At 42.0% G+C, this 26,103-nt stretch overlaps 1 protein-coding gene across 5 annotated transcripts in view; it reads left to right on the top strand.

Annotated features, from left to right (window-relative positions):
- Positions 1 to 25,591, top strand: part of ATP10D (ATPase phospholipid transporting 10D (putative)) — a 614,572-nt gene extending 588,981 nt beyond the window's left edge. For all 5 annotated transcript variants that reach the window (XM_069201689.1, XM_069201684.1, XM_069201678.1 and 2 more), the window contains exons 21-23: positions 3,890 to 3,994; positions 21,062 to 21,249; positions 22,223 to 25,591. In XM_069201689.1, the coding sequence (XP_069057790.1) occupies positions 3,890 to 3,994; positions 21,062 to 21,249; positions 22,223 to 22,742 (813 nt within the window). In that variant the 3' untranslated portion in view covers positions 22,743 to 25,591. The remainder of the gene's footprint in view (positions 1 to 3,889; positions 3,995 to 21,061; positions 21,250 to 22,222) is intronic.
- Positions 25,592 to 26,103: the final 512 nt, after the last annotated feature.

Here is a 26,103-nt window from a genome sequence, read left to right as displayed (position 1 = left end):
TGTATTCCACAGCTCCTTATTGCAATAGGCCAGCTTCTGTTCTACTGCATATAGCAGAGTCTTGAGTTGAGCAGTTTTTTCAGAACCTAGGAAATAATGTTTCTCACTGGGCAGAGTTAGCTGGGGGAATAGTGAGCTATGGAGTGGAAAATACTTTAATTCAATAGCTTAATTTTCTGGCTGGACTGAGAGAAGAGTAAGATCCTAGCAGTAGGTGGACTTATTTTCCCTAGTGTCCGTTCAGAAATATATTCAACTGCATTCCCATCGAACTAATGAGGAATAGATTAGTACTAAAGGACTATTTTGTGTCATTAAGAGTGCTGAGGAGGGCAGCCTGTTTCACACTTCAGACGTAAACTCCGCCAATTTTCACTTCTGAATTCCATTATGAGACAAGCATTAATAAAGCCATTAGATCTCCTCTTTGGGACCTTTAGTTTTGCTAATGCATTTTGGGGATGCTGTACAGCATCGGGGGAAAAGTAAAACACTTCTTCTGAATGCTGTGCTGTACTGGCAAGAAAAAAGGTGAGATAACGTAAGCACACGCATGCATCACAGCGCAGGCACTCCAGCAAGATGACGCAGCGACATCTACTTTTGTTTTTTATATACAAATCCAGGATACCATGCACCTCTTAGATCAGTAAGTTAAAAAATGAAGACGTTTTTTACGGCAGAAGGGCAAAATAAAAGGAAGAGGGACCGCAGAGGTGGCGGGGTGCAGTGGAGGACCAGTTGGAGGCAGTGAATGGGGGGTGAGGGTAAAAGCAGCGTGCAGGGAGGGGAGAGAGAAAAACGCTGGGGAAGAAGCACAAGTGATAGTAACACGTGGGGGAAGAGAAGCAAACATGGAGGAGAGCAGCACGGCGGGAACACCACGTGAGTGAGTGAGTGAGCAGTACAGTGCAGATGAAGCAGGATTAGATACACGAGAGAGAGTAGCACGCGTGAGAGCAACAAAGAGCATGTGTGGAGCACACGAAGGAGATAGATGCTAAACATATGCACTTCCATAGAATGCTTACTTGAATTAAAAAAAAAAATCCGAAAAGTGAGCCGAATAAGGATACAAGTCAGATAGTCATAAAGATGGTAAAGAGGCTATGCTCCAGGGCAGCGATGACAAACTGGGGCAAGGAAAACCACTGGATAAGAATCAAGCAAATTAAAGTGACAGTAAAACCAATAAGTCATAATTAATGGGTGGGCTGTAAGTTATTGGTAAGCCTACAGAAAGTAATTACCAACCAGACAGCTTCCACTGTCTGGTAGGTGAGACCTTAAAAGTAATGCCACCCTGTGCCCCATATAGGGTGTTTCCAGACACTAAGGCTGTGAAGTTATGAAGGATTTAGGTAAGTGTTCTATTCTGTTATTGGAACAGCTTATTGCACCAAGATAACTACAGCAAATACGCTGATGTGCTTTGTAATGTCTCTGATTCGGTCCCTGAGGTTCTGCAGAGCTATGTATTTTTAGGTGCAAACCTTTCCCAAAATCTTTTTACGTTGGATTTCATCTAACTTCCTTCGGTTGAACCAGGCCTAAATGGAACTGATATTATTTGCCAGCAAGAAATTTAAATAAACTGATTAGTTTTACTGACAATATTCCCATTATTTGTGATCTACACAATACCACTGTTAAAAAAGAAAAAGATCTAGGAATTGTCTTTGACGAGGTGGGGACCCTGACACCTCAACTCAATGCATAGGTTACAAGTTGCTTTCATCAAATTAACAAACTTAAAACACCACTCCTTTTTCTTGCCACTGGGGGAACTCTATCAGGTGTGATTGCGAATGCCTGACTTGACTGCTGCAATGACCATATGCAGGATTCCCTCATTGCCTTTAGGTAAAATCACAAAAGGTCCAACGGGATTGTTGTCTGGTCTGTTTTGGAATTTTGTAAAGAGATCATGTTGCTACGGCTCATAAATCTTTTTATTGGTTGATAGTTCCTAATCCTAAAAATTAAATGTTTTTGCTCGATTTGCCTGTACCTTCTTCACATTGCACCACATGACTTCTTCTCAAAAGTTTCTTTTCATTTCCCCTTACAAGACTTGCGAAGCAGAGACTTGTTATCGCTCATTATCTTGCAGTTTAATCCCAAATCTTGAGATGGTTGTTACTTTTTCTTAATCAGGCTTAAGTGGTGGATTCTCTAGCTCTGGACATAAAGCGCTCTTCCTCATTCTTTTTGATTTCAGAAAGGAATTAAAGTCTCGCTTCGGTTTGGCAGTTAAGATCAGCGCCAAGCGACACTATCGGGTAGTGTGCACTTTTTAAATGTTGTCAGTTAATTATTCTTAAAGGGAAGTTAAGACTAACACCCTTCTTTAGATATTCTTATGGCTAGGAACCCACTATTTTCTTAGACAGTGTTTTAAGTCTCAAAGTTGACTCTTGGCTGAAGTTATATAGTTGTCATGGCACATAAAAAATGTCTGAGGAATAAGTTGATGCCTCCTTCATCAAGGGAGGCAGAGCGTGACTGTCGAAATTGGAGCTTTCATAAATGCATTGATAGTTGAGATGACCCGCGGGTATAGAACATATGACTGGTTTTAACAGGTGGAAGAGGTTTGCTGAAGTTCTAACATTATTTTGACATTATTAAAATTCTGGTGTTTATTCTATTCCAAAAGAAACCATATTAGCATGCACTAGTTTACCAAGACTGATTTTTGTATGATGTTGCCATTTTATTTGAAAAGTATATCGAATGGGTATTTGTTCGCTTCAGGCAGTGCTGATAATGAACTGAGTACTACGAATAATGTTAGGGCCCTGTACATGGGGCGGGGGGGAGCAAATCTACTTTCAGACAGCTGCTAAATTTTAAATTGTGACGGAATGTTTTAACATGACACGTGTATAATTTATGCTGCTACCATCTAATAAAAGGAATTACACCTCTAATGTATAAGTGTAAATACTACAATTAGAGGACAGTGTGCAGTAAAAGGTACAAAAATCTATTCATGCTGAGTTAATTAAAACCATTGCATTGTACATTCACCAGTCAGAACAAGGATACATAGTCAGAGTATTGGAAGGGCCTACGTGGCAGGCATCTTAAACAAGCTAGAGAGCGAGTATGGTCTTTGCTAATGAAAGCCGTAAACATTCGTGCCCTGGATTGGCAAACATGTATATTCTGCTCAGTTGTTTTTGACTTGTACGTAAATACTTCAACTGATGATACCAACTGAATATTCTAATTATCTTTCACAAGTGTGTGCTGTTAAATTTGACTATAAAACGTGTCATTTTCATTAGTTTTATACCTTTTCCTTGATCACTTGCCAGTGGTAGATACTGTGTGCAGCATTGCTGTGGAAGAGGTGACAAAATTTGCCCCTGCAGCCTAGCTAAATCTCATCATGTACTCACTGTGTCTCAGCCTAGAGGAGAGAGTTGAACCCTTGCACCTCTGCCGTCCTTCAGTTTAACTCTAGTTATGCTAGTGTACGGGTTGCTTCACATTGCATAAGTGCTCTTGGCAGGCCTACAAAGAACAAGAAACACCCCCTTCTGATCTTAGACAGTGCTGTGGGGTGACCGAGAATCGGAAGTAAGGAGGCCCTAACTCCCTCTGTGATCCCATCAAAATACTCTATAATGGAACATTAATAATAGTGTAATTAGAAGAGGCATGGAAAGGCCGTGACCACTGCATGATGTCAGTGTTGTAATGGCGTGAGAGCAGATTTGATATTCACCGGAGTTGATGTAGTGCCATCATGAGGATCTGTCTAGTCCTATTTGAAAGACAGTCCCCTAGTTCAGATGAAGAAAGGAATAGTCTTCTTGGACCAGTACTCTTCACCGACTACATTTTCTTGAAATATTCTGATTTACATTATTTTTTTTAGGCTTACCGTGGTTCAGACATAGACATTTTTTCATTTGGAAACCCAATTGTGACTGCATCGGTAATCATCATGATGGCGCACCTTGTTATCGAAAGTAACAGTGTTGTAAGTATATCATTATTCCCATTCTTTATTTCAAATGTCCTCAAATTCAGTTATTGCTTTATCATTTTGTTTATGAATAGCAAGAGCCAAATCTTGCACTCGTTGTTGGGGAGGAGGGGGAGCGGGGGCTTTTCAAACATATAGTTTACTTTTTTTTTTTGGTTGCAAAACACACATTTTCAAAATTATTGCTTTGACACCTTTCATCATCTTAATCGTGCAAAGTATGCTTTTTGGTTTGCAAAACTGTTATTCGGATTACAGCCCCTAATTTTATAAGCAGCGCTACTTCTCACAGTAAATTAAGGACAGAATTTGATTAGTACCCCATTTGCAGTTTCTGATTGTCAAAGACAATCATCGAAAATGATTTGATTTAATGATAGACTAGTTATCCCAGTGAATTACTATATAAATGCTTCCAGCAGATTTAAACAACTGAGTTCATGCTTCTTATTGCTCATATTTATTGTATTAATGTCAGATGGTGAAAAGTAAGTCGCTCGACAAAAAATAAACTAACAATGTTTGAAAAGGACTGCAATTTTGCCTACTGTGTTTAATTCAGTGCTATTGTAAGTCACTAGACGGTTATGGTTTGGAGGCCTCAAGAATGTCACCCATGACATGAACAAAATGTCTTGTGGGTGTGTCTAAGCCGGGTACAGTGAATGCTACAGTAGATATTTGTAACTCTCATGAGAAAAGGACGTTTTTGATCTTGCTTTTATATGTAGAGCTTGCAAATTGATGCTAACTTGAACAGGGTCTAAAACAGGGATAATATATCTGATTGTTGCCAATACTCTTGTCTCACAAATCTAAAAAAAATGATTAATTCCAGAAGAAAGCAACTTAGTTAAATTATTGCATCCTGCTTCCCTTGTATTCCCAATTTGCATTAAATGTATTAATATGCACCAATTGCACATCTGTTAGGCAGACACTGTCACCCTTGTTACCTGTGCTCCATTCAGACACCTTGTACTAATCTGAATTGTTTCCATGAACTAAACAGTACTTGGAGCAGTGGATCCTCTCTGCTTTTTTGAGAATGTTATTCCTTCTGTTCAGATATGTGCATCATTGTTTAAGGACTTATATACATTTTTCTTTTCATTGTGGTTTAACACAACTGCTCTTTAGAATGTATAGGTTTTCACCCAGCCTCGGATTTCCACTGCGGACAGGTGCATATGATACCAGGGACCAAGTGACTGCACACCTGTTGCCATCAGAGCCAAATGTTGTGACATACCAGTGTATTGACTTTGCAGTATTGCTTTTGCACGGTGTTTTATATGACAGTAGATTGGTATAGAGGATGCCTAGATGTGTTTTATTCTTAATTCAAATCAATGAGCAATAGTGGACGGGGAGTCATTGTGTGGAGTCCCAATTGTAGCCCTTGAGCAGCATTTTCTGAGGCAAGGTATATGTTTAGGACCTGGGCTAGAGTAAGGGTGAAGTACAGACCTCTTGTTTAACATATCCTCTATCGGACACTAATAAAAGTGTAGTTATTCTGCCTTGTATCAGATGTGAGAAGTGCAAAACCAAGATAGCCAATGGTAGTACTTAGTGTGGGCTATGTCCCTATGTGATTCAATCTGGGAATGGTCATGCAAAGATAAAAATCCTTGTGCCTTGGTGCAATTCAGTAGGTGATAACGTGGAGCTTGAAGTGCACAACAGTCATGGGGCGCCACTCTACTTTCTATGTAGAGAATAGTGTCTATTTCTTAGCTGAAATCCATTTTCTTCTATCTTACCATTCTCGGGTCAGCCCTTCACTGCTACTTATAATGATATTTTCTAGGAATGAAAATTTGCTTTTGTTACGTTAAGCATGAGATGCCTTTTTGTTGTACATACAACAATTTTTCGTATTGCAACATAGTCTAACGGCTATAACAATCAATAGGTCTGACAATACCAATAAATGTTGAGATTCAGTTTAGATATTTAGCAATTACTGAGTCCAGCATTTTACTGGCAAGACAGTGACACACCAAAAATATTCTGGAGTTGTCTAAACTCTTTCTAAATGTTTTATAAAGCAGCTAGAGACCGAACTGTAGTGTGAAAAAATAATTTAGTAGACTTTATAGAAACTGTTTAAATACCACTCCTTACTTACCCTCATGCCACAACTTACCTAAGCGGAAGGTGACAACCCTACATTTAAGCCTTTTCCTTAAACATTTGTTAGATTTTGAGACTGATCCATGTATGTGCACCTGAAAGACCCTGGTCCATTTCATCTGCTGCTGCCATTTGAACAATGAAAGTGAAAGTCGCATCTCTTGCACCTGTTGAGCACTCAGGTTTGGTCCTTATATTCTATTCTTGATTGCTCACTGTTACTTTTATAGGTTATGTAAATATGAAAGATGGCACAAACTGATGTTTTCAGACCACCGCAAACTAGGCACACATCAGTATCTACAGTAAATATAAGAAATTCTACAGCAGTTACATGCGTGAATTATTCCTGGACGTCAGGCTGGGAAACATGTGCAGTCAATGTTATCATAGCATTGTTTCAATAAAACACCAACGGGCATTACAAAGTATTGAAACTACCTTCACAGATATTAAAGAGCCCATCCACCTCATTATATGACCTGAATTCCAGTCAATCAAGTGGAGGGGTTCAGGGCTCCACCCTTCTCAGAGGTTCCAACTGCAAGATTTTCCATTGCTTGGTGTCAGGCAAATGGGAATCCCTCTGAGGTCTGCTCATTTCTATCCTAGTGCACCTTTGATTGGAACTACACTTCAAGTCTCCAGAGATTGGCGCTTTCCCTTACCAGGAGCTCAGTTACAAACTTGTTTGTGACATTTTCATTCTGGATGATGGCTGAATCCTATGATACATGGGCTCCCTTAATACTGTGTGAGGTTTGTAGAGCCAAAAAGGTCTACATTGATGACGCTCATAAAAAATGTATTTTTTTATCTGCACAATACAGGCCATAAGCCGAAAGACTGTGACCTCGGTGCATCCTTTAACACTAACACCCTTAAAGAGAAGATAGACTGCCACTCCTCCTAAATACAGTCACCAGGGGACTCATCAGATAGATTTTTTTATCTTTATAAAAATGCAAATTGGATGCACCTTCTTGAAATGCATGACCTTTGCAGCTTCGTCAGAGTGCTCTGGTAAAACAGACCCCTTGCTCCTTCTCTAAGTGGCCAGACTTCAGGTCAAGGTGAGAACAAGGCTTCCACTTTGGAGGTTATCCTTCAAAGAAGAAATACAAGAAAGATTCAAAATCAAATCCTTTAAAGCCTATCATAATAATGTCTCCTGAAACACTGCTGACAAACCTGTCACTGACGAGTGCAATTTTGAATAAATGCACTAAACATGTCACCAAAGTGAATCATTTATATAGCAGACACTCATTGATATCCAAATCTGGAGATGACACATTCATCGCCAACAAAGACTCATTCATCAGTGAAATCACTGTCAATTAGTCTTCCATAATAGTAGAACTGTCGGCAACAAAGGAAAAAATGTTGACATGTTTATTGTCATCTCATATGAAGTCCAAATATAGGTGCCATTTTACTGGCACGATAAAAACACACCAAAAGTATTTTGAAGTTCTCTAAATTTTTCCTAAATGTTTTACAAAGCAGTTAGAGGCTGAATTGTAGTGTGAAAAAATAATTCACTGTATTTTACAGAAATTGTTTAAGTACCACCTTCTTGAGGGGTGTGGCCTGGCAGCATAGCCAATCGGACGCTCTGAAACTGAGCTTTCCCCCTCCCCCCCTTGTAAAAATTCTGAATAGTCCCCCCCCAGGAGCAGGAGTGCAAACCAGTGCTGTGACCGGGCACACTGGACTATGGAAATGGAAGTTCTGCATCATGATCCCATTTAGGCGGGATTTGCACAACAACAAACTGAGCTGTTCCCCATTGAAAAATCTGGGCTTCGAGGACTGTGACCGAGGAGGGTGTGGCTGGACCCGAGATGACAGAGTGCAAACGGAGGCTGTGAGGTGAGCGAGATGGTCCCGGGTCAATTGTGACTGTGGGTTGAAAGGAGGCAGCAAACAGAAGTGGAGAAAGCCACTGGACTGTGTGCGCACCAGAGTAGAAAGGGCATGGTGCTATCACAGGCCTGCACAGTCGGTATAGGTGCAGCCGGTGGCATTTCAGCCTGTGAGTGCTGCATGAGAGGGCACCTTCCCCACTGTGGTCACTAAGGAGCGTGGTGCTTCCCTGGATGTGAATAGTATCAGTGAGCCTCCTGCGATGCGCAATAGTTGGCGGCAAGAGATGAGGTGACAGCGAAGAGGAATCGGAAGACACGCTTGCTGAAAAAGGAGGCATTTAGCCGGACAGATGGATTTAAGCAGTGGGGAAGCAGGAAAGGTGCCCGGAGGAGATAGTGAGGCCCTGCACACAAGTGGACGGGTGGAGTGAGGTGCAGGGAGGAAACTACAAAGGCCCAAGAGCCAGGAGACTAGAGACAAGAATCCTGATAGGGAAAGAGAGGTGGAAGCTACCTTTCAGCTGGGGACAAATAAAAAGAAGTAACTCTGACTCCCGCTGCAGAAGGGGAGTGATGTTAAGAAGAGCCCTCTCTGGGTAGAGGTGGGTCCTTTGAGGAAGATCTCGCCTACTGGAAACTTCAAACTGAATAGAAGGAGCAGCACAGGAAACAAAAAGCATTGACTTGGGCCCTTGATACACATAAGAACATAGGAGAGTAAGCAGTGCCCGAAGAGCCGTGTGAAAATGTAGAGCCCCCACACGAGACGGAGAACACAGCACAAATGAATCACGAGAGCCAGAGTGCCCCAACATATGACAACAGTGCTCAGGGCAGGTGGACATGTGGCAATAAACAGAGACACGGATAAGGCTAGAGAGGCACTGGCGGGGGACTGTAGGCACATGATGGTGGGATGAAAAGTGCTGATGTGACACCCTCTTGGACACTGAAGCTTCTGGTGAAGGCTGCAAGAGACCTGGTGGGTCTGCAGGACATGAGTAGGATGGCATCATTGCAGAGAGAGGATCGGAGAAACACACGTCCTTGGTACAGGCACAGAAAGTGACAACAGTGGTGGGCCCAGTACACAAGAATGGGGTGGATAAAGCAATTAAGAGTAAACAAAGTAACATGTTCATTCATTATGCACAACTACAGAATTTGCAGCAATGTGTGACAAGCCAGACAGGGGTATAGGAGTCAAAGCAAAGAATGGAACTCTTGAGAGCAGAGCTGATGGCAGAGATACAAGACACCCGCAGTGCTGTTGAGGGCAAGGAAGACACTGTGAACATTGAGGTGGGGTTGCTACATGCAGATTTCCACAGGGTGACTAAAAACGGTAACAGACGATAGGCGATATAAGCCAGGAAATAGCATCCCTAAAAGAACAAGTCGCAAAATTAACAGCCATGACTTAAACACTGGAGGAATGGGTGGAGGGCACCCGAGGGCAGGTCCTGCCAAAATAAAATGCATCTAGTGGGATTCCTGGAAAGGGCAGAGGGGAGCTTGGCGGAACCCTTTCTGGAGAACTGATTCAACACCACCTTGCGACCTGAGGGTCTGTCACTTATGTTTGTGGTAGGGAGGGCGCACAGGGCTTTGATGATGCGTCCCCCACTTGAATCTTCAACTATTGAGACAGGGACTGCATACTTAAAGCAGCCATAGAAGCGGGGACCCTGAACATCGAAAACCAAAATATAGCAATTTTTCCAGACTACACCCAGCAGGTGCAAACTCAAAGGAAATCCTTTGCTGAGTTAAAACAAAAACTCAGGACAATGGGACTCCTGTATATGCTCCTATTTCTGGTGCAACTCAGTGGTGGCACAGGGAAGAACAAACTTTTTTGAGAGACTGGAAGAAGTCTGAGCATGGCTGGAAAGGTGAAACAAGGTGCCTCAGAGGGAATGGGGCTCTCAGAGAACTGGCCTGAGGGTGCGGAGACAAAGACCTGCCATTTGCAGCATATCCCCAGGACAATCCACGGTGGAAGCTTCAGAGAGTTCAAGGACTATAGTACAGGAGGATGATACGATAACGGAATTTCAGATAGAGAGGTATGACCTGAACAAAGATCACAGCAGTGGAGTGGAGGACACGCCCCCACTGAACCACAGATTTAAAGACTAGAAACTGAAGTCACAAAATGCTTGAGGATAATGGTTTGCCTACGTATTTGTTAATGAGGGCCAAGAGGGAAGGGGACTGCATTCAAGAAAAAGAGACTAGGGACAATTAAATGCATCAGATTATTAGCTACGCAGATCAAGGACTAATAGTTACTGCCCTGCTAGCACCTGCTGGGGTACAATCTTAAGGATTGGTTAGTGCAGCTGGGGTCAGACCCTGCATATACCTTTAGCTCTTACATGGTGGGGAAAGCACTGGCAACACTCAACTCTGCACGGTGGGAGAAGTGATAGTGGATCACTGTTGAGGAGTGAAACACTCATGTGAAGTACAGTTGGGAGAAGGGTGGGTTAACTTAAGGATAAAATATCCAGGCTGGTGGGTGATCATGACTGTTACAGTTTTTGTTCTCGTATGATTGTCTGGGTTGGGATGGGATGTTTTTCTTTATAGTTGTTGGGTATTTGGTAATGATACAGCACAAAACACATCACACTGGAATAAGGAGTGCAGGGTCATGGGAATACAGGAGGGAACAAATTGCCTCCCTGGAAGGAGAGAGCACGAAGGGGGAATGAGACACAGACCATCTGTATGACACAACATTATAAGATTATATAATGCAATGTCAGGGGTCTTAGCAGCTATGTGAAAAGATACAGGATACGCTCTTATATGAGACTTGTGGCAGTGGGATTGCATACCTGCAGGAGACCCGCCTTAGAGAGTAAGAGGCAGCAAAAATAAAGAAAAAATGGAGAGCACAGATGTACACCTTCACTTTCTCCTCTTATGCCTGCGGGGTGCCTCTGTGGGTTGCACCAGGGGTCCGGTTTCAAATGATTTATGTGGAGGCACACACAGAGAGGGGTATGTCTTAGTGCAGGGGACATTAGATGGACATGCGCTGAATGTGGATGATAGATAATTTTTCTCCAAAATGTAATCCCTCCTAACGGGTAACATGGTGGAAAGATTGCTGTTGGTGGGGGGCTTAAATTCTGTGTTAGAATCAAGTATGGACAGGCAACTCCCACGGCCCAAGAACAAACCAATAATGGTGGGATCACTGACTGAAATGATGCAAAACGTGGGTTGCAAGGATGTGTGGAGAAAACGTTATCCGATGCACAGAGAGTACTCCTGTTATTCGGTTACTTTTACCTGTAGTAGGTTACTGGGCACTGCGAGTGTGAGGGCAAGAATACACCAAGTGGTGTTACCTGGGTAGATATCTCTCAGATCACTCCCCTTTAATGCTGGAGTGGAGTGGAAACTGAGTAGGGAACAGAGGAAGGTACTGGCACATGCAAATGGACGTGCTGCTGGATGTACCCTTTAGGCAGGCTCTGAATGAGAAACTCATAGCATACGTGGAGGACAACTGGGGAACGGCGAATAGTAGGGGTATGGAGAGGGAAGCATTAAAGGCAGTCATAATAGGAGGATATATGGGCAGAGTGTGTGTGGTATGCAACAGCAATTGCAGACAGAGATGGGAGATCTGGAAAGTGAGTTGGCAGAAGCCCAAGGGAGAGGGTAGAGGGAACTTGAGGAGGGTGGCAATGTGGTACACATTAAGAGAAGACTGGAAGACAAATGGGATACCTGGGAAAGTTTACATGACAAAACTATCGACAGAGGTTACATAGAGAGGGGGACAAGGCCAGAAGAATGGTAGCATGGCCTCTTAAACGGGAGATGGTCAGAACCCATATAGTCATACTATGCAGGCTAGGTGGGACGGACACCACCATCCAACGATTGATCAATAACACATTGAGGGAGCATTTGCAGGAATTGTATGCAGGGGACAGGGAGACAGAGGTGTCAGAGATTGCAGCATCTTTGGAGGGAGCAAAACTCCCTAGGGTGACCCTCCCTGAGAAGAATTAGATCGGAACATTATACTGGAGGAGGTCAGAGAGGTGGAAATGAAACTGAACAGGGGAAAAACTCCGGTGGGAGACTGCCTCCTAGTAGAGTTCTATCAGGCATATGCAGCGCAGCTGGCAGGCCCACTACTTGAGGTGTATAATGAGAGAGAAAAGAGTGAGAGGAACTTCCAGACTCTAAAGGAAGGAGTAGTATTTATGGTGCCCAAACTCGGGGGTGATGCAATGGATCCATCATCATACAGACCCGTAACTATGATTAATGTGGATGCGAAGGTACTGTGCAAGATCCTGGTGGACCGACTAACAGCAGTGGTAAGGACAATGATACACGAGGACCAATATGGTTTTATACCTGGGTGGAAAACAGCACTGAATCTGCAGTGGCTTGCGCATATCTTGCATGCTGTGAGAGGGGGAGTGATAGGGACCTGTCACTTGTATCAGTGGATATTACAAAAGTAATTGACATTATTGAGTGGCTCTACTAACAATCGGTGCTACAGCACATGTGATTTGGCCCATAGTTCTGTCACTGGGTTAGGATATAGTATGCATCACCTACAGCCAGGGTGCACAGTGGGGGAATCATGTCTGCTGAATGGGGAGTACGGAGAGGCACAAGGCTAGGTTGCCTGCTCTACTGCTATTATTTGCACTGGCAATTGGACTGTTGGCAGCTAGACTCCGAAGGGATATGGGGAACGCAGGACTAAGGATGGGGAGGTAACACACTTGATTTTCCTTTATGCCAATAATGTGCTGTTCTACCCACAAAAACTGGCAGAAACAGTACTGCAACTACTACAGCACCTGGATAGGTTTGAGGAAATAGCATGTCTCTGTATCAATAGAAAAAAGTCGCTCCTATTCCCCTTGGGAGCACTGGACAGGGTGTCAGAGGCGGAGTTGGCACCTCTGGGCCTGCGCTGGGAAACGTCCTTTAGATACCTTGGTATCATGGTGGGACACAGCTTGGAGCTCAACATAGATTCTGTATAGACCTCTTGGTGACTGGGCTTACTAGGTCGGTTTGATTCTGCAATACACTGCCGCTCTCCACAATGGGGAGAATAGCTGTGGCTAAAATTGTTTCTCCCCAGATGCCTGTATACCCTCCAGACCGTTTGTCTACCCTGACCTGTAGTCTGTGTCAGAAGTTGGACAGTCTTATGACATTACTGGTTTGGGCTGGGAAATTAAGTAGGGTTGTGCTCTCCCAGCTCTAGGGAATCGCAGAAGGTGTGGCCTAGGTCTCCCAGACCTGGATTGTATTACTATGCCCTCAAGTTGCAAGATATCGCTCACTGGGCCTTTGTGGACGAAAATGGGTAGACACAACTCTTATGGGGTACACATGGTACACACTGCTTGATGGAGTTGCTCATGCATGAGGCACGGGTTCCACCAAATACCCCATACTTGATCCAACAAATCGCAGCGTTATGGGAACGAGGAACTACAAGCGTGTTTAAAAGACTGACATTTGCTAGGGAACTGGACATCTGGACGCTGCTCCCGTTCCGCCGCATAGATCAGGACAGGATCATGGTTAGATGGAGGGAAGGAGGCTGTGTAGTGCTGGGGGACTTGTACCCGGGGGTGGTATTCTTGATGTTTGAGGAGGCGCAAGCAGCAATCAGGGTGAGAGGGTACAATTCCTTCAGTGCGCTAAACTGATGAATACTGCGCGAGAAATCTGGACAGATTTCCCTAATTCACCGAGGGTGATGACTACATTGCAATCAGTGTTAATGGCCGGAGCAGCGAGACACATGGTGACATATTTGTATAAGACGCTGCAGAAGGATAGTGTGTGGAAGGAGCTGATTGCTAGACTGGCATGGGAGGAAGACCTGACAACACCCCTTACTGACCCTGACTGGACGGCGGCGTGCAGGCTAGTCAAGGTGTTGCAAGATTTAAATTGAGTCAATTTAATTACCTACATCGCACATACTTCACACTGATCAAACCCAGCAGGATTTATGTGGGTAGAGAGGCACGCTTTTCTAGATGTAGTGTAGGCCTTTCTATATTGCGACAGTCCTTCATCTATTAAGCGAATTTAGGTTCCCTGCGACCTGTTAATCTACCCATTCACACATCTTGAAAATAATTAAGGTTTTATGTTAGCAATTTTTTTTTCTTTAAAGTATGTTGTTTGGAGAAGCTCGTCGTAGTACATTGACACCAATGTTTCTGGTACAAAAGCTAGTGCACACGCTCAGGATTATGTTAAATTGAAAGCAAGTTCACTGTTTTTGCAATATTCTACTTGTAAATGATTACTCGGTGAATGTTTCTCCACATTGCTTGTGCAAAGTAAAAGTAACCGCCATGTATTTGAGTTTGAGGGAAAACATTGCTTCGTGCCTTTATTATATTTTGTTCAAAGTCAATAAAGATTGTTTCTGGTACTAATCTCTAATTAGACCTTTACTTTTGTCTAATAATTCCTTGTATAGCTTCGTAGATGTATTGGGTTCTAGCGCCTATATGTAAGGGAATGTGTCGCCTTGAAATTCACCTTGAACTGTACACATTTGTTTGGGGGGGGGGGAAGAATCTGCGAAAAGTGCCTTCCATTAACCAGCGTTTACTCCGTGCCAGGTATTTAAGATTTTCATCTGATGTGTCCGACAGAACTCTGAAGTCTATATTTTCATAGTTGTTTGAAAAACCTGTTACCCTTAAATGTAAATTTAAAAGCTTATTGTACATTCAGTTCACTTTACTTTTTATGATTTTGAGGGTAGCTTTACGTGAAAGTGCCCACGCTATACATTCTATGCTTTAATAATTGTTCTTTGGGAATTTCACCTGAGGCATGGAAATTCAGTTTAGAACAGGTAGCCTTCAATATCTAGGATGTACTGTCTGTTGTTGCTCTTGCTTTTTCTTTTAGCTCCTGAAAAGTACTTTTAACTTCAATCTCTGCTACATCAGGCGCATGGTTCTGTTCTGACACAGAAATTTTCACCGACAGTGTAGGCATGTCCCCGACAGTTTAAATGTTGATATTGAGTGCATTTCCAGAAAACTTTCTCTTAGTAGCTTTTCTCTGTGCTGTAGATGTACCTTCCTGTGGGTAGCAACAGTTTACCTCGCTAAAAGGTAATATATTTTACTTTAATTTCTTTTCAGCTTTGTTGTCACTGGTTCCGTTTAATGCTAGGAAAAGAAACACTAAACTTAGAGCAGATTTGTGTCAGCAAATAGTTAACTTTATCTTTTGTCTGATTGAGGAGCAAGCAGAAATGTTTTGGTGCTGTGCCCTCTGATGCCTGCCAGTTAGAATGACAGTTGATCTTACAAAAGATCAGCATTCTAAACTGCCTCCTCACATCAACGAGTATGAAATATTTTGAAAAGGGATAGTTTTAAACGGAATAAAAATAGCATTTTTTAAAGAAAATATTTTCTTCCAAAAGGCTTCGATAAAACAAACAAAACAATGTTAACACCATAATTTGATAAAAACGTTTACATAATAATGTAACAATGGCAACGTGGTTCGAGGAAAACATTATCCCTGTGTGCTACCTCAGTCGGTGGTATAATGAGTGCTGCAGTCTCCATGTAGCACTAAGCTTACAGATCCTAGCTACATGTAGTAATATTTAGGGACTTATAAGTAAATTAAATGTGCCAATTAGGTATATGTCTATTTTACCAGGTTGTAAGGGAGATCACTACCACTTTGCCCCTGGTTAGCAGGAGTAAAGAATGCAAACAGCCTTAATAAACATGCAGAAAAAAAGGAATGAGGGGAGACCCTATACACTAGATGATGATCAGAAGATGACACACATTTTTGTTGCATTGAACTCAATGCACCAATAGGTGACTGGTAATTCCACCTCGACTTTTTGTGGACAGTATAAAAAGATGGTAAATAAAACAGAACTTGACTGATCGAGCCATAGAGATGAGATTGTCACTGCCGTTTTTTAAATGCCTGCAAATACCTAGCGTACTAGAGGCAACATTTCCAACTGTTTTTTTTTATTTTATTTTTTATTAAGTTAACAGGCCAATGTTAAAAAAAAAAAAAAACAATCAAGTGTAAAGCTATTTTAAACTTTTGTTAACAATTAAAAAAAAATACGTACAAGGTAAAATGCGGGTCCGTTACAATTTCATTATTTCACAGTAATAGTTGTATTGAAAACATGTTTTACCAGCTTCAGTTAAGTAAATTGTTCCCATAACATAGCATTTTCCACATGCAGTTCAAGATCCATTTCATATTGCACTTTTGTTCCCTGTGATACATTTATGTTTTGCTGGAACACACTACTGGATTCACAGACGGCAGACAATAAATATTTGATTAACTTAAAAAGTCCCTATAGTACGAAGTTTAGATAGTATATGACACTTGCACACCAGTGCCTCTAGATGTCAGCAACATCTAATCCACCTGCTTAAGGAAACTGAACAAATTCTGCAGGAGTTAAGGACAGGAATCCAGGTAGGCTTTATCCGTAAAAGAATGAAAACCAGCCACTGCCAATTTACAGAGCCAGACATCAGTTTCCTTTTTTCTTGCTCGAGGGAGAAGGAGCTAAGAACACTGACTTGATTTGTGTCTTCCTTTTTTGTAGAGAGGATTTTCTTTTGCTGTATTCATTCACTATAGCCTTAGAACCCGCTGTAGCAGGCTCTACCGGCTATTAAAGGCCCGCTCCCGCGTTAAATGCCCGAGCCGAAGGCGAGGGCATTTAACAAGGGAAAGGGCCTTTAATAGCCGGTAGAGCCCGCTACGGTGGGTTCTAAGGCTATTAGAACATTCTGCCACTCAGGGCAGAATGTTCTATTAAAAAAAACAAATTGCTCACGGAGCCCGAGGGGATTAAAATGCCCTCGGGCTCCGTGAGGCTTTGTTCACAGCTGTTGCTGTGAACAAAGCGAACATTGGAATGTTGGCGCTGGGGGCTTTTACCGGCCAGTAAAAGCCCGCAGCACTCCATTGTTTTCAATGGAGCTGCCAACGTTCGAATGTTCTAATCACCATTCTCTTTGCCTTCCTCTCTATATTCACTCCAAATCCTCGGGAGTTTGGAATACAGCTTGAATCACGAAGAGAGGACTGTGTAGCAAGTGTTTACCAACATGCCATCACTGTTTTTGAAGGGGCCTTCTTCTAGTGGGAAGGTATCTGCAAATCGTCCACACACTAAGTGTGTGTGTGGCCGTTTGAAGTATCCTCAAATTCAATCAAAGAATGTGTGTTTTGCATCAACGTTTTCAAGAGAAGAATTTTTTTTTTTTAAACACATTTTATTTGTTTTACAGATTAAATGAAAAACGAGACCTTTTAGGACAACACACAACAGGGAAATGACAACTAATGATTCAAATGAAAAATCAAATACCTGCACGCACATATCCCCCACCCCGACATCCATCAGTAAAACATAAAAGAAATTCACATGTAACAACCAGTATCCACCACCCACCCACCCCCTCTCATTCCATACATTTGGAATGAGAGGGTGTTGGGTTTCATCCTAAGCCATTTAATACCTGGAACAATCAGGTTATAACTCTGTGCACCGGTAATCCGCCCACACACATCTTGGGGTGCTTCTGGGGACAACCCCTTGCCTCGCCACTTCCAACCCATACAATGATCCATTCCTCTCTTCCAAACTTCAAGGGACGAGGGAGTCGCGGCCTTTTCTCTTGCGCTGTATCCCACTTTGCTAAAGTCAGACTCAGGTTAACAGGAGCGCGGCCCAGGGTAGGTCGACACCGCACGCCAGGGACAACGATATTATTTCTCCCTTGGTTTGAGGCTTGCGCATACCTATGAAGTCCATACCAACTGACTATGACGGGCAGTCCATATGGAGTAAATGACTATTTAGCACTTATTTTTTTCACTCTAGTATAGGAGAAGTAGTAGCATCGGTCCTGAAGAAGCGTCACGGGATCATAGCGACCACTTAGACGTGAAAAATGTTGACAATTTTTTGAATTTGGGGCACTACCTATTTCCCTTGAGTGGACTGCAGCGGAACATTATTTCCATCAGCACTCCCCCTTTTTACTTTTAATCTTGGCCTGAACCTATTCCTGAATTATTAAATGTGATGCCTATGGTTCTGAGCCAATTTTAACTTTTTACTTTTCCTTCTCTCCTACACATTCCGATAGCCAGTATTCATCCTAGGTCTGACCAATTTTGGTAGATGATCTCCGGCTAAGTACCACCACCTTAACAGTGGTGGCCCGTCAGGCATTACAGCGCCGGTCTGATGAGGAGATTGCCCAGTGATGAAGCTTAACATCCTATTGGGTGTATGAGGGCTCTCCTTAATTCACTGACTATCACCAGCCCTGTATTTATCTAGCTTCTTCGTTTATGGAACGGTGTACTGTGTATATTTCATTCATTGTATTTGGGAGAATGTACACTGGACCAATAATCTCCCAGTTCCCTCTCTTTTTGTGACCAAATACAGAAGAGACAATCAATACCTATTACTGCCCAAATCTTTGGTGAGATGCAGAAGGGTACGTTTTGCGCCATTGGGATCAGCCATGTTCAAGAGAAGATTAACACACTGCAAAGGTGTTCGCCTTAAAGGAAAACTGGAATAAGTGCACAGTAAATGAAACCAGATATGTGTGTGCTAGAACAGTGTGAAAAGGGGGGTCCTTCCACTGTTTCAGCTCTCAGTACCTAAGGGCTCCTACAGAACATTCAAGGGAAACTGATTAGCTGGAGTTCTCATTTCTGTCAACAGTACAGATCTCTTTTGATCTCTACATGATGTGTTCCCACAAAACCAGATACTCCAAACTGACAAAGCTGGACTGTTAATTTGACGATCGTCCACAGGTTTGCAAATCCAGTTAACATTTAAAAGCATACCGTTGGACAAAAAAAGGAGCTTTTTCCAGTTTCATGCATTGCAGATTCACAAATACAGCTCCCATTTCACAAATATGCCATGTTCTAACAGACCAACTATCACAAAAACTATTCTGTTGAGTCACAATTACCCAACCTATAGTGCATTAAACTCATTGTGGGGAAAAATCAAAGGATAAAGGGCAGAAGGGGACAGAGTTAGCATATCCTCAGCCGAGGCCTCAGTGGGGTCCGCAAAGTTCACCCTCTGGGAATTAAAAAAATAATAATAATAATAATGTGTACCGCTAGATTCACGGATCCAAGACCCTCCCTCAGTCCTTTGGACACTAGGAGAGTCCAGCACCTACAAATCCCTTTTAAAAGGGGGCAAGGAGGAAGTTTTCTGTGCCCAACTATTACCCTTGGCCAACAGCCGTATTTGATGGGTTGGGAAGCAGGGGCCTGGTCACAGTACAGACTATGCAGCCAACCCCCGCTGCATATAGCCGAAGGCCATGAACTGCCAGGATTGACCAGCAGCTCTGGTTTGGGAAACCAAGTCCTGTGGCCAAACCCCATTGCAAGAGGCCAGGTCCTGCAGTCAATTCACACTACACATGGCTGGTAGCTGTGTATAATGGGGCTTGGCTGCCTTGGGTAGGTTGGATGTAGTGCCTTGGTGGGAGGCCAGGTTATGCAGCTCACCTCAGCCACAGCCAAATACCATTCTGGGGGTTAGCCACCCATGGATGGTGGGTTGCAGGACCAATATGGAGGCCATGACGTGGCAAGCTCCCTCTGCATGATTGAAGGCATTGGACAGTGGGGGTTGGCTGCCTGCAGCAGGATGCTGTGTTGCAGTGCCCACAAAGAGTTGGGTACTGTGCCTGGCCAAAGGACAGGCCCTGTGGCCAACCTAGGCAGTGCACGGCTGAATACCAAGCACAGTAGGGTGTGACTGCATGCATAGAGTTGGGAACAGAGTGGACATGTGCAGGGGGTTGGCTACCCACCGTGGGTTGGGCCTTGCCACAGGCAGTAGGCCAAAGGTCATGTGCAGCGGGTGTTGGGCCACCATGTAGAGTTGGATGCAAGCACTGTGACGAATCCCTGTGGCAGGTTGGGCACAGGCCAAGGTTTGAGGAGAGGACATGCAGCTTACCCAGGGGCACATGGCTCAATACAGCGGGTGGTGGCGGCTCAGGAGTGTTGCACGCCCAGTCTCCCTCAAATGGCCATCACCCACTGTGTTCAGCTTTGAGCTAGCAGTCACCGGGCGCAACAAGCAGTTAACAGTGAGCTGAAGCTATATGATATGAGCTGTGCTCCCAAAATCGAAATGGAAATAGGTCCTTAGGGGTCTAGGAACCTGGCGGGTTGCAACAAGAACATAATAAAACTGTGTATAACTGATAAAACACCACCAAAGGGAGTATGTGTTTTTCAGTAGAAACTGTAAAACATCAGATTTTTCTGCACTTTTGATCCCTCTGTCATCTCAATAAAAAAAGAAAATCTGTTCTGTAAGGGATGTTCCTGCTATGACCCGCTCGGGCCAAGCTACGCCACTTAATACTATCATATGCAATGCTTGTGACCTCACTATGTGTAAACCAACAAATAACACCAAAAAGCGAATTGCAATTGAATAACAGGACATAATTCACCTAGTAAAGTTGTCTCTGTCAAAGTGGAAAGAGTAATGTGATCTATAATATCATCCATAAGATGATTAACAACGTTTGTAATTGCATCTGTTTCTGTAGGGTACATGTGTGAATTAGGGCTTGCATGGCTTTTGTGCGAGGTACGGATTGTGCTCCTAACCATAATTTGTGAACTATAGTAGTTTTTCCGTTTTAATTTGTAATTATAACTGCCTTTACCTATGTTTTTAGGTTGATATATATTACTAATTTGTAAAAACAGAGGATTATAAGAGGATGTACTTTCTTTTTTGGCATCATTATATGCTTTTTTTCTGTTATTTGGATAAAAAAGCTTTTGAGCATTCAGTTTTTTATGCCTTTAAGGAAGGCTGGCTTTTTACCATTAGAGCGTACTTTATTTGTGTAAATAAAATGTTCTAGAAACCCAACATCACTTTTTTGCTGCCTCATTTTTGTATATCTTCTCTGAATTTCAGACCTGGATCCATTTGATTACTATGAGTGGAAGTGTCTGCATGTACTTTGTCTTCACTTTGGCTTTTGGAGCAACGTGTCTTACCTGTAACCCACCAGCCAACCCATACTGGATCATGGAGAAGCATATGCAAGATCCCATGTTTTATCTTGTCATTATCATTTCTACTGTTCTAGCTCTTCTACCTAGGTAATACCCAGACCCTTTATTCCAATTTACAATGTGTTTATTTGTAACCATATTCTAGGAATGGTAACCCGGCACATTGCATAGGGAACTATCAAGCAGCAGTTGTTTCCCAATACCAGTATGCTTTTCTGAAGAGTGTTTGTGATCTTTAGTTATGCCTTCTCACTCTCATGTCTACTCATAAAGCTTCCATAGTCAAATATTCACCTTTTTCAGAGAAGAATTTGTGTTTGATGATGTAATTGAAGTGCATTAAGCCTTTGAAGGTGTAGTCCATCATAGAGAAATCTGCAGTGTAAAACAGTTAAACTTGAGGATGGGGATGTTCGGTTTGCAAAATGCTTTTCATATATGATTTTTCGGCTTTAAATGCTTAAATTTGGGACTGTTTCAAGACCTGAGCTAACATGAGGCAGTGCTCTGAGAACCAAGAAGAAGAAGGGCAAGTGACATGAATAGGCGTGTGAGCCTTCACATAAAAAAACTTAATGATCCTAGTTGTTGTTTGAATAAAGATGGGTCAAATGGGTCAACCCTTTTGGGTGCAAGTCTGGACCGAGGTCAGCATTTCCCTACCATTCCAAGGTGGAATGGTAGGCAGTAACATGAGACTGATCTTATATTTGGATTTAATTTGCTGTGATAATGTATTTTTTAATTTACTGGGGGATTTTTGATGCATATTTGATGCACAACCTGCTGTTAATGTTGCCTGCTTTGATGCAGATAGTTACTGAAGCACAGCGGGCCCCAGAAATGCAGCTCATAACAGGCTGGATGAAGTTACAGAGGATTGCATTCACAGATCACTTTTTTTAAAAAAAATGTTTTACACTTTTTAACCAGCACAGCTTTTACCATTAGCTATAATACATTTGTTAGCTTACATAGAGGGTTACAAGTTATGTTTTGTGTGTTCGGATTGCTTACAAGTGGCAGCTTTATTACTCATGACTTATTTGTTCTATCCTAGGTTTCTCTTAAGAGCTATTCAGAGCACTATATTTCCAACTCCATTAATGAAAGCCAAGCAGCTTTGCAAACTTTCACTCGATAAACAGAAGGGGGCTATCAAGAAGTGGAAAGAAGATACACTTCTGAACTGTGAAACACACTTTAATAAGGACCTGACATGTTCAGAAAATGACAACATGGTTCCCACTCAAGAAGACAATTCAGGTGCCCCTTTCAATTTACCAATGTCTGTTGCCGCCGACGGCCACAAATCACAGGACTATATGGTTCACGAGGTTTCTTTTTCAATTGTGGAAGATCCAGATGAAGATGTGGGAAGGTTGAGTCCTTCCTTTCTGACATCACCAAACAAATCTCATGATGAGATGATGAGTCGAGATTCACATTCCTCCTCTTCAGCATTTCTGAACTTTACCTTCGACGAAGACTGTGAAAATGTTATAGTGCACAAAGAAAATTTGAGTTCTGCCTCTAGTGGAGTGGACTTTTCAGTGCCTTCAGAAAAACCAATATGTTAACTTCAAAGGACACTCTTTTAGTATTTATGAACAAAATGAATTTCTCTGTACAAACTGGAGTTTGTGTAAAGTTCTTTTAAATTCCTTTTAGGATTCCTTTTATTATTTTAAAGGTTTTGTTAAGTGTTTGTTTACTTGATATTCTCCAATTTTACAATACAACTCAAACACAGCTGTGAGAAAGAATCCTCATATCTACTCTACATAGCTAATTTTTAAATAGCCACTTCTTTTTTATGTGGTTATTGAATCCTTTCTAATCTAATTTTGTTTGAGACAACAGGACTGTACTTATATTGGCAACTGTTTCTTGTTTATTCCACTGCCGTATTCCCCCAAAATGTAAATATCACTCTTTTCATAGTCAACATTTTTTTCTTCAGTGTTCTCAGTGAGGTGATTTTGCAGAACAAATTTAGAAGTGCTTAGTATTCAACAAGAGGTCGAGATTGCCAGTAACGGAAGCTAATTGTCCTTTGTCATCATCTTCATTAGTCGCATTGTTTGTCATTTCTTTCCGAAGCTGCACTTTCTTTGCATAGGTATCACCTCTGCCTCTTGTCTCTTTTCTTTGCCTCATCAATGCAAATATGCTCCTTAAAAGCTCAGAAAGTGTTTTGACTGCTGGTTTCCATTTTGCTGTCTGTTGCCAATGCACCACTGTTAGAAATACTTCAGTTTGGTCAGTCTATGTGTAATATTGACCAAAGTCATAAAGAATAATTTGGTGGATGTTGAATTGATACTGCTGTATTTATCTTCCTATGTTGTTGACGTGGAATCTCATTTAGTCTGATATTGTCAATTGTTTTGATTTTAGATGTGCTAGTATGCCAAAAGTAAATTTCAGCTACATCTGTTTGATGATATTAACGTGTTACTGGGGGGACTGTGCGCTAGAAATACAGCAAAGGTGTCAATGTGGTTCATACTCTGTACAGTGTTAAGAAGCAATCCATTGGGATGAAAGTCCAATGGTCAGTATGTTTTACTGAGAATCATACTCTCCTGGGATTGTCCCTTCTTGTATTGCTCTAGTCAATGTGAAATGAAGGTCTTGCTGACATAGAAAAAAATATATCACAAAGCAAGCATGCCCTTCCCCCCTTCAGCAGTATTACTGTAGATTATAAATGGTAGAATGGGGCAACTAGTCAGGTGTTGCTTCATTTCGAGTGTGTTTAATTCCTCATGTATGTCAAACAAAGTACTGTAGTGAGAAGGGTGAGGTATTAATATTAAGTTACACACAGACTATTTAAAACCAATCATGTTTAAAGCAATTATTTTTGTACTACAGACTGAGTGCTGCACAAGAGTAAACGGAGGTAGCGGGCAAGTTTTGTTCCATATTTTGTACTATCTTACTTCTTTTTGAAGTAGTATGTCAGCTATGTATGCTTTAACTATTACTCCCCAGAAGAGGGAACGTCTCTACCAAATTACATGTCCAGTCTCTATTTTTTAACCACTGAGTGGCTTTTCCCTGAATATCCACTGACACTCCTGTATCTTCAGTAAAGAGCAATTTCTGAGCTGTTGATCTTGAGAAGGGTGTTTGCCCGGAGTACAGCAATACATCTGTTCTTGCCTCTTCCTGGTTTTTTGTGATGTTTTTTATGCTCTATCTGTGGAGTTTGAAATATCAATGTGTAGTCGCAGTAATACAAACTACTAAACAAAACCACATTAGAAACAAACTCTTAAAATTCTTAAACTTCTCAAAACCGATGGAACCACTAGAGACTTTCTGGAACGTATGTGTTATCAGATCAGAAACTATTTCCATGAAAGTCTCATTCATGTGAAAAATGCCTCTGCAATTTGTCAACACTTGTACTTGATACTCTTAAATCTTGAAAAGTTATCATCTGTACGAGCTGTGTCCACCAGTGTGCATTGGTGAATAAGCCTTGCAACAGTGGTGACTACTTTCCCATGAAACATGCATCATATTGCTCCTTATCCTCTCCACCTTCGCAGATATGCTCTCGTTACCCTAATTTCTGCTGCATTTCATTCTATGAAAAAAGCACTTAGAAGTTACAGGAAGGTCAGCCCTTTATATTATAATTCAAAGTCCCGCCCCTGTTTTGACAAAATATGAAATGTATATTTTTAAACATGAATTCTCAGTCTGACTTAACCAACATGTTTTTTAAACATTTTTGTGGCTTTTTTACAGCCATGTAAATTTAAGCTTCGTTTTATATATTTGAAATCTGAATAAAGAACAGTACAGTATTTGAATAATGATTATTAGTGCTCAATTTATTTGCTAGAACCAGTGTGCGTGCCAGAGTTGTTTGTGCTGTTCCCCTCACACTTGTAAGAAAAAATGTTTGCCAGTAAGGTATCATGATAATGTTCTTTCAGATGTGACCATTTTGATGAATCTGGTCTTAACTGTGGCCACAGTGCTAGCATATGCCCTAAGCTGTGGACGTCTGACGTGCCCACATTGTACCCTTGAAAGAAGCGAAGTCATTCTACCTGCTCTAATTTGACAAAAGCGATGCTTTCAAAAAATGCAACCCAGTAAATATTCTGTGACACTAAATATTCTGATACCGTGAACCTGTACACTATGTTAAAAAGTGTTTCTTTAGCAGTGACCAGCGTAGCTAAGTGGCTCTTACTAGTGTATAAATAGTTATATGTGCGCCAATTGACTGAATTATGCTTTGTATCTCCCTCTCTATCGGGACAGGAACAAGGGAACTGTTGTAATGTATTGTGTCTTTATTAAAAGAATCTTCAAGTGTTGTCATGGGAGCCGGGGCATTCTACTTCAGACGGTTGTAAGGAGCTGGCTGAGGTAGAGGTCACATCCATTTTTCCAGCTTATTAAACCATCTGTTTGATAAACATACAGCGTCTGTGTGTCCTTCACAACATAACTTTGGCGACGAGTTGAAGCCAGCTTCTATTGTGAAGGAGCGATGTGACCTTTACCCTGAGAATCGGAGGAATTGTGTCGGGAAACTGTTGAGCAGATCAGACCGACGGTTCTTCAAATGTAAGAAAGTAAGGAAGAGGAGTTGACAAGATGATTTGCTGCTAACCCATACGGGATTTATAAAGGTAAGCACTGACAAGCTACCAGCGCAGTGACATTGTTGACTTTCAGTATACGAGCACTTGTGGTTTAACTATGGGCCGTTTACTGTTCTTTGCGTGCCAAGCGTTGCATGTGAATTCCAGGATCTTTTTCACACACCATTTCAATCGCATCACCAATTTGGGAGCACATACTAGTATCGAAGTGTGAGCGCAAGCAGCGCATGTGATATTTGGTTTCAGCGCGAGCACTACAATTGAAATTCAAACTGGAGTCTAAGTATGGGTGTGAGTAGCACGT

The sequence above is a fragment of the Pleurodeles waltl genome, chromosome 1_2 (genome assembly GCF_031143425.1).
Source record: "Pleurodeles waltl isolate 20211129_DDA chromosome 1_2, aPleWal1.hap1.20221129, whole genome shotgun sequence".
NCBI lineage: Eukaryota > Metazoa > Chordata > Amphibia > Caudata > Salamandridae > Pleurodeles > Pleurodeles waltl.
This window is presented reverse-complemented; position numbering and strand designations above follow the sequence as displayed.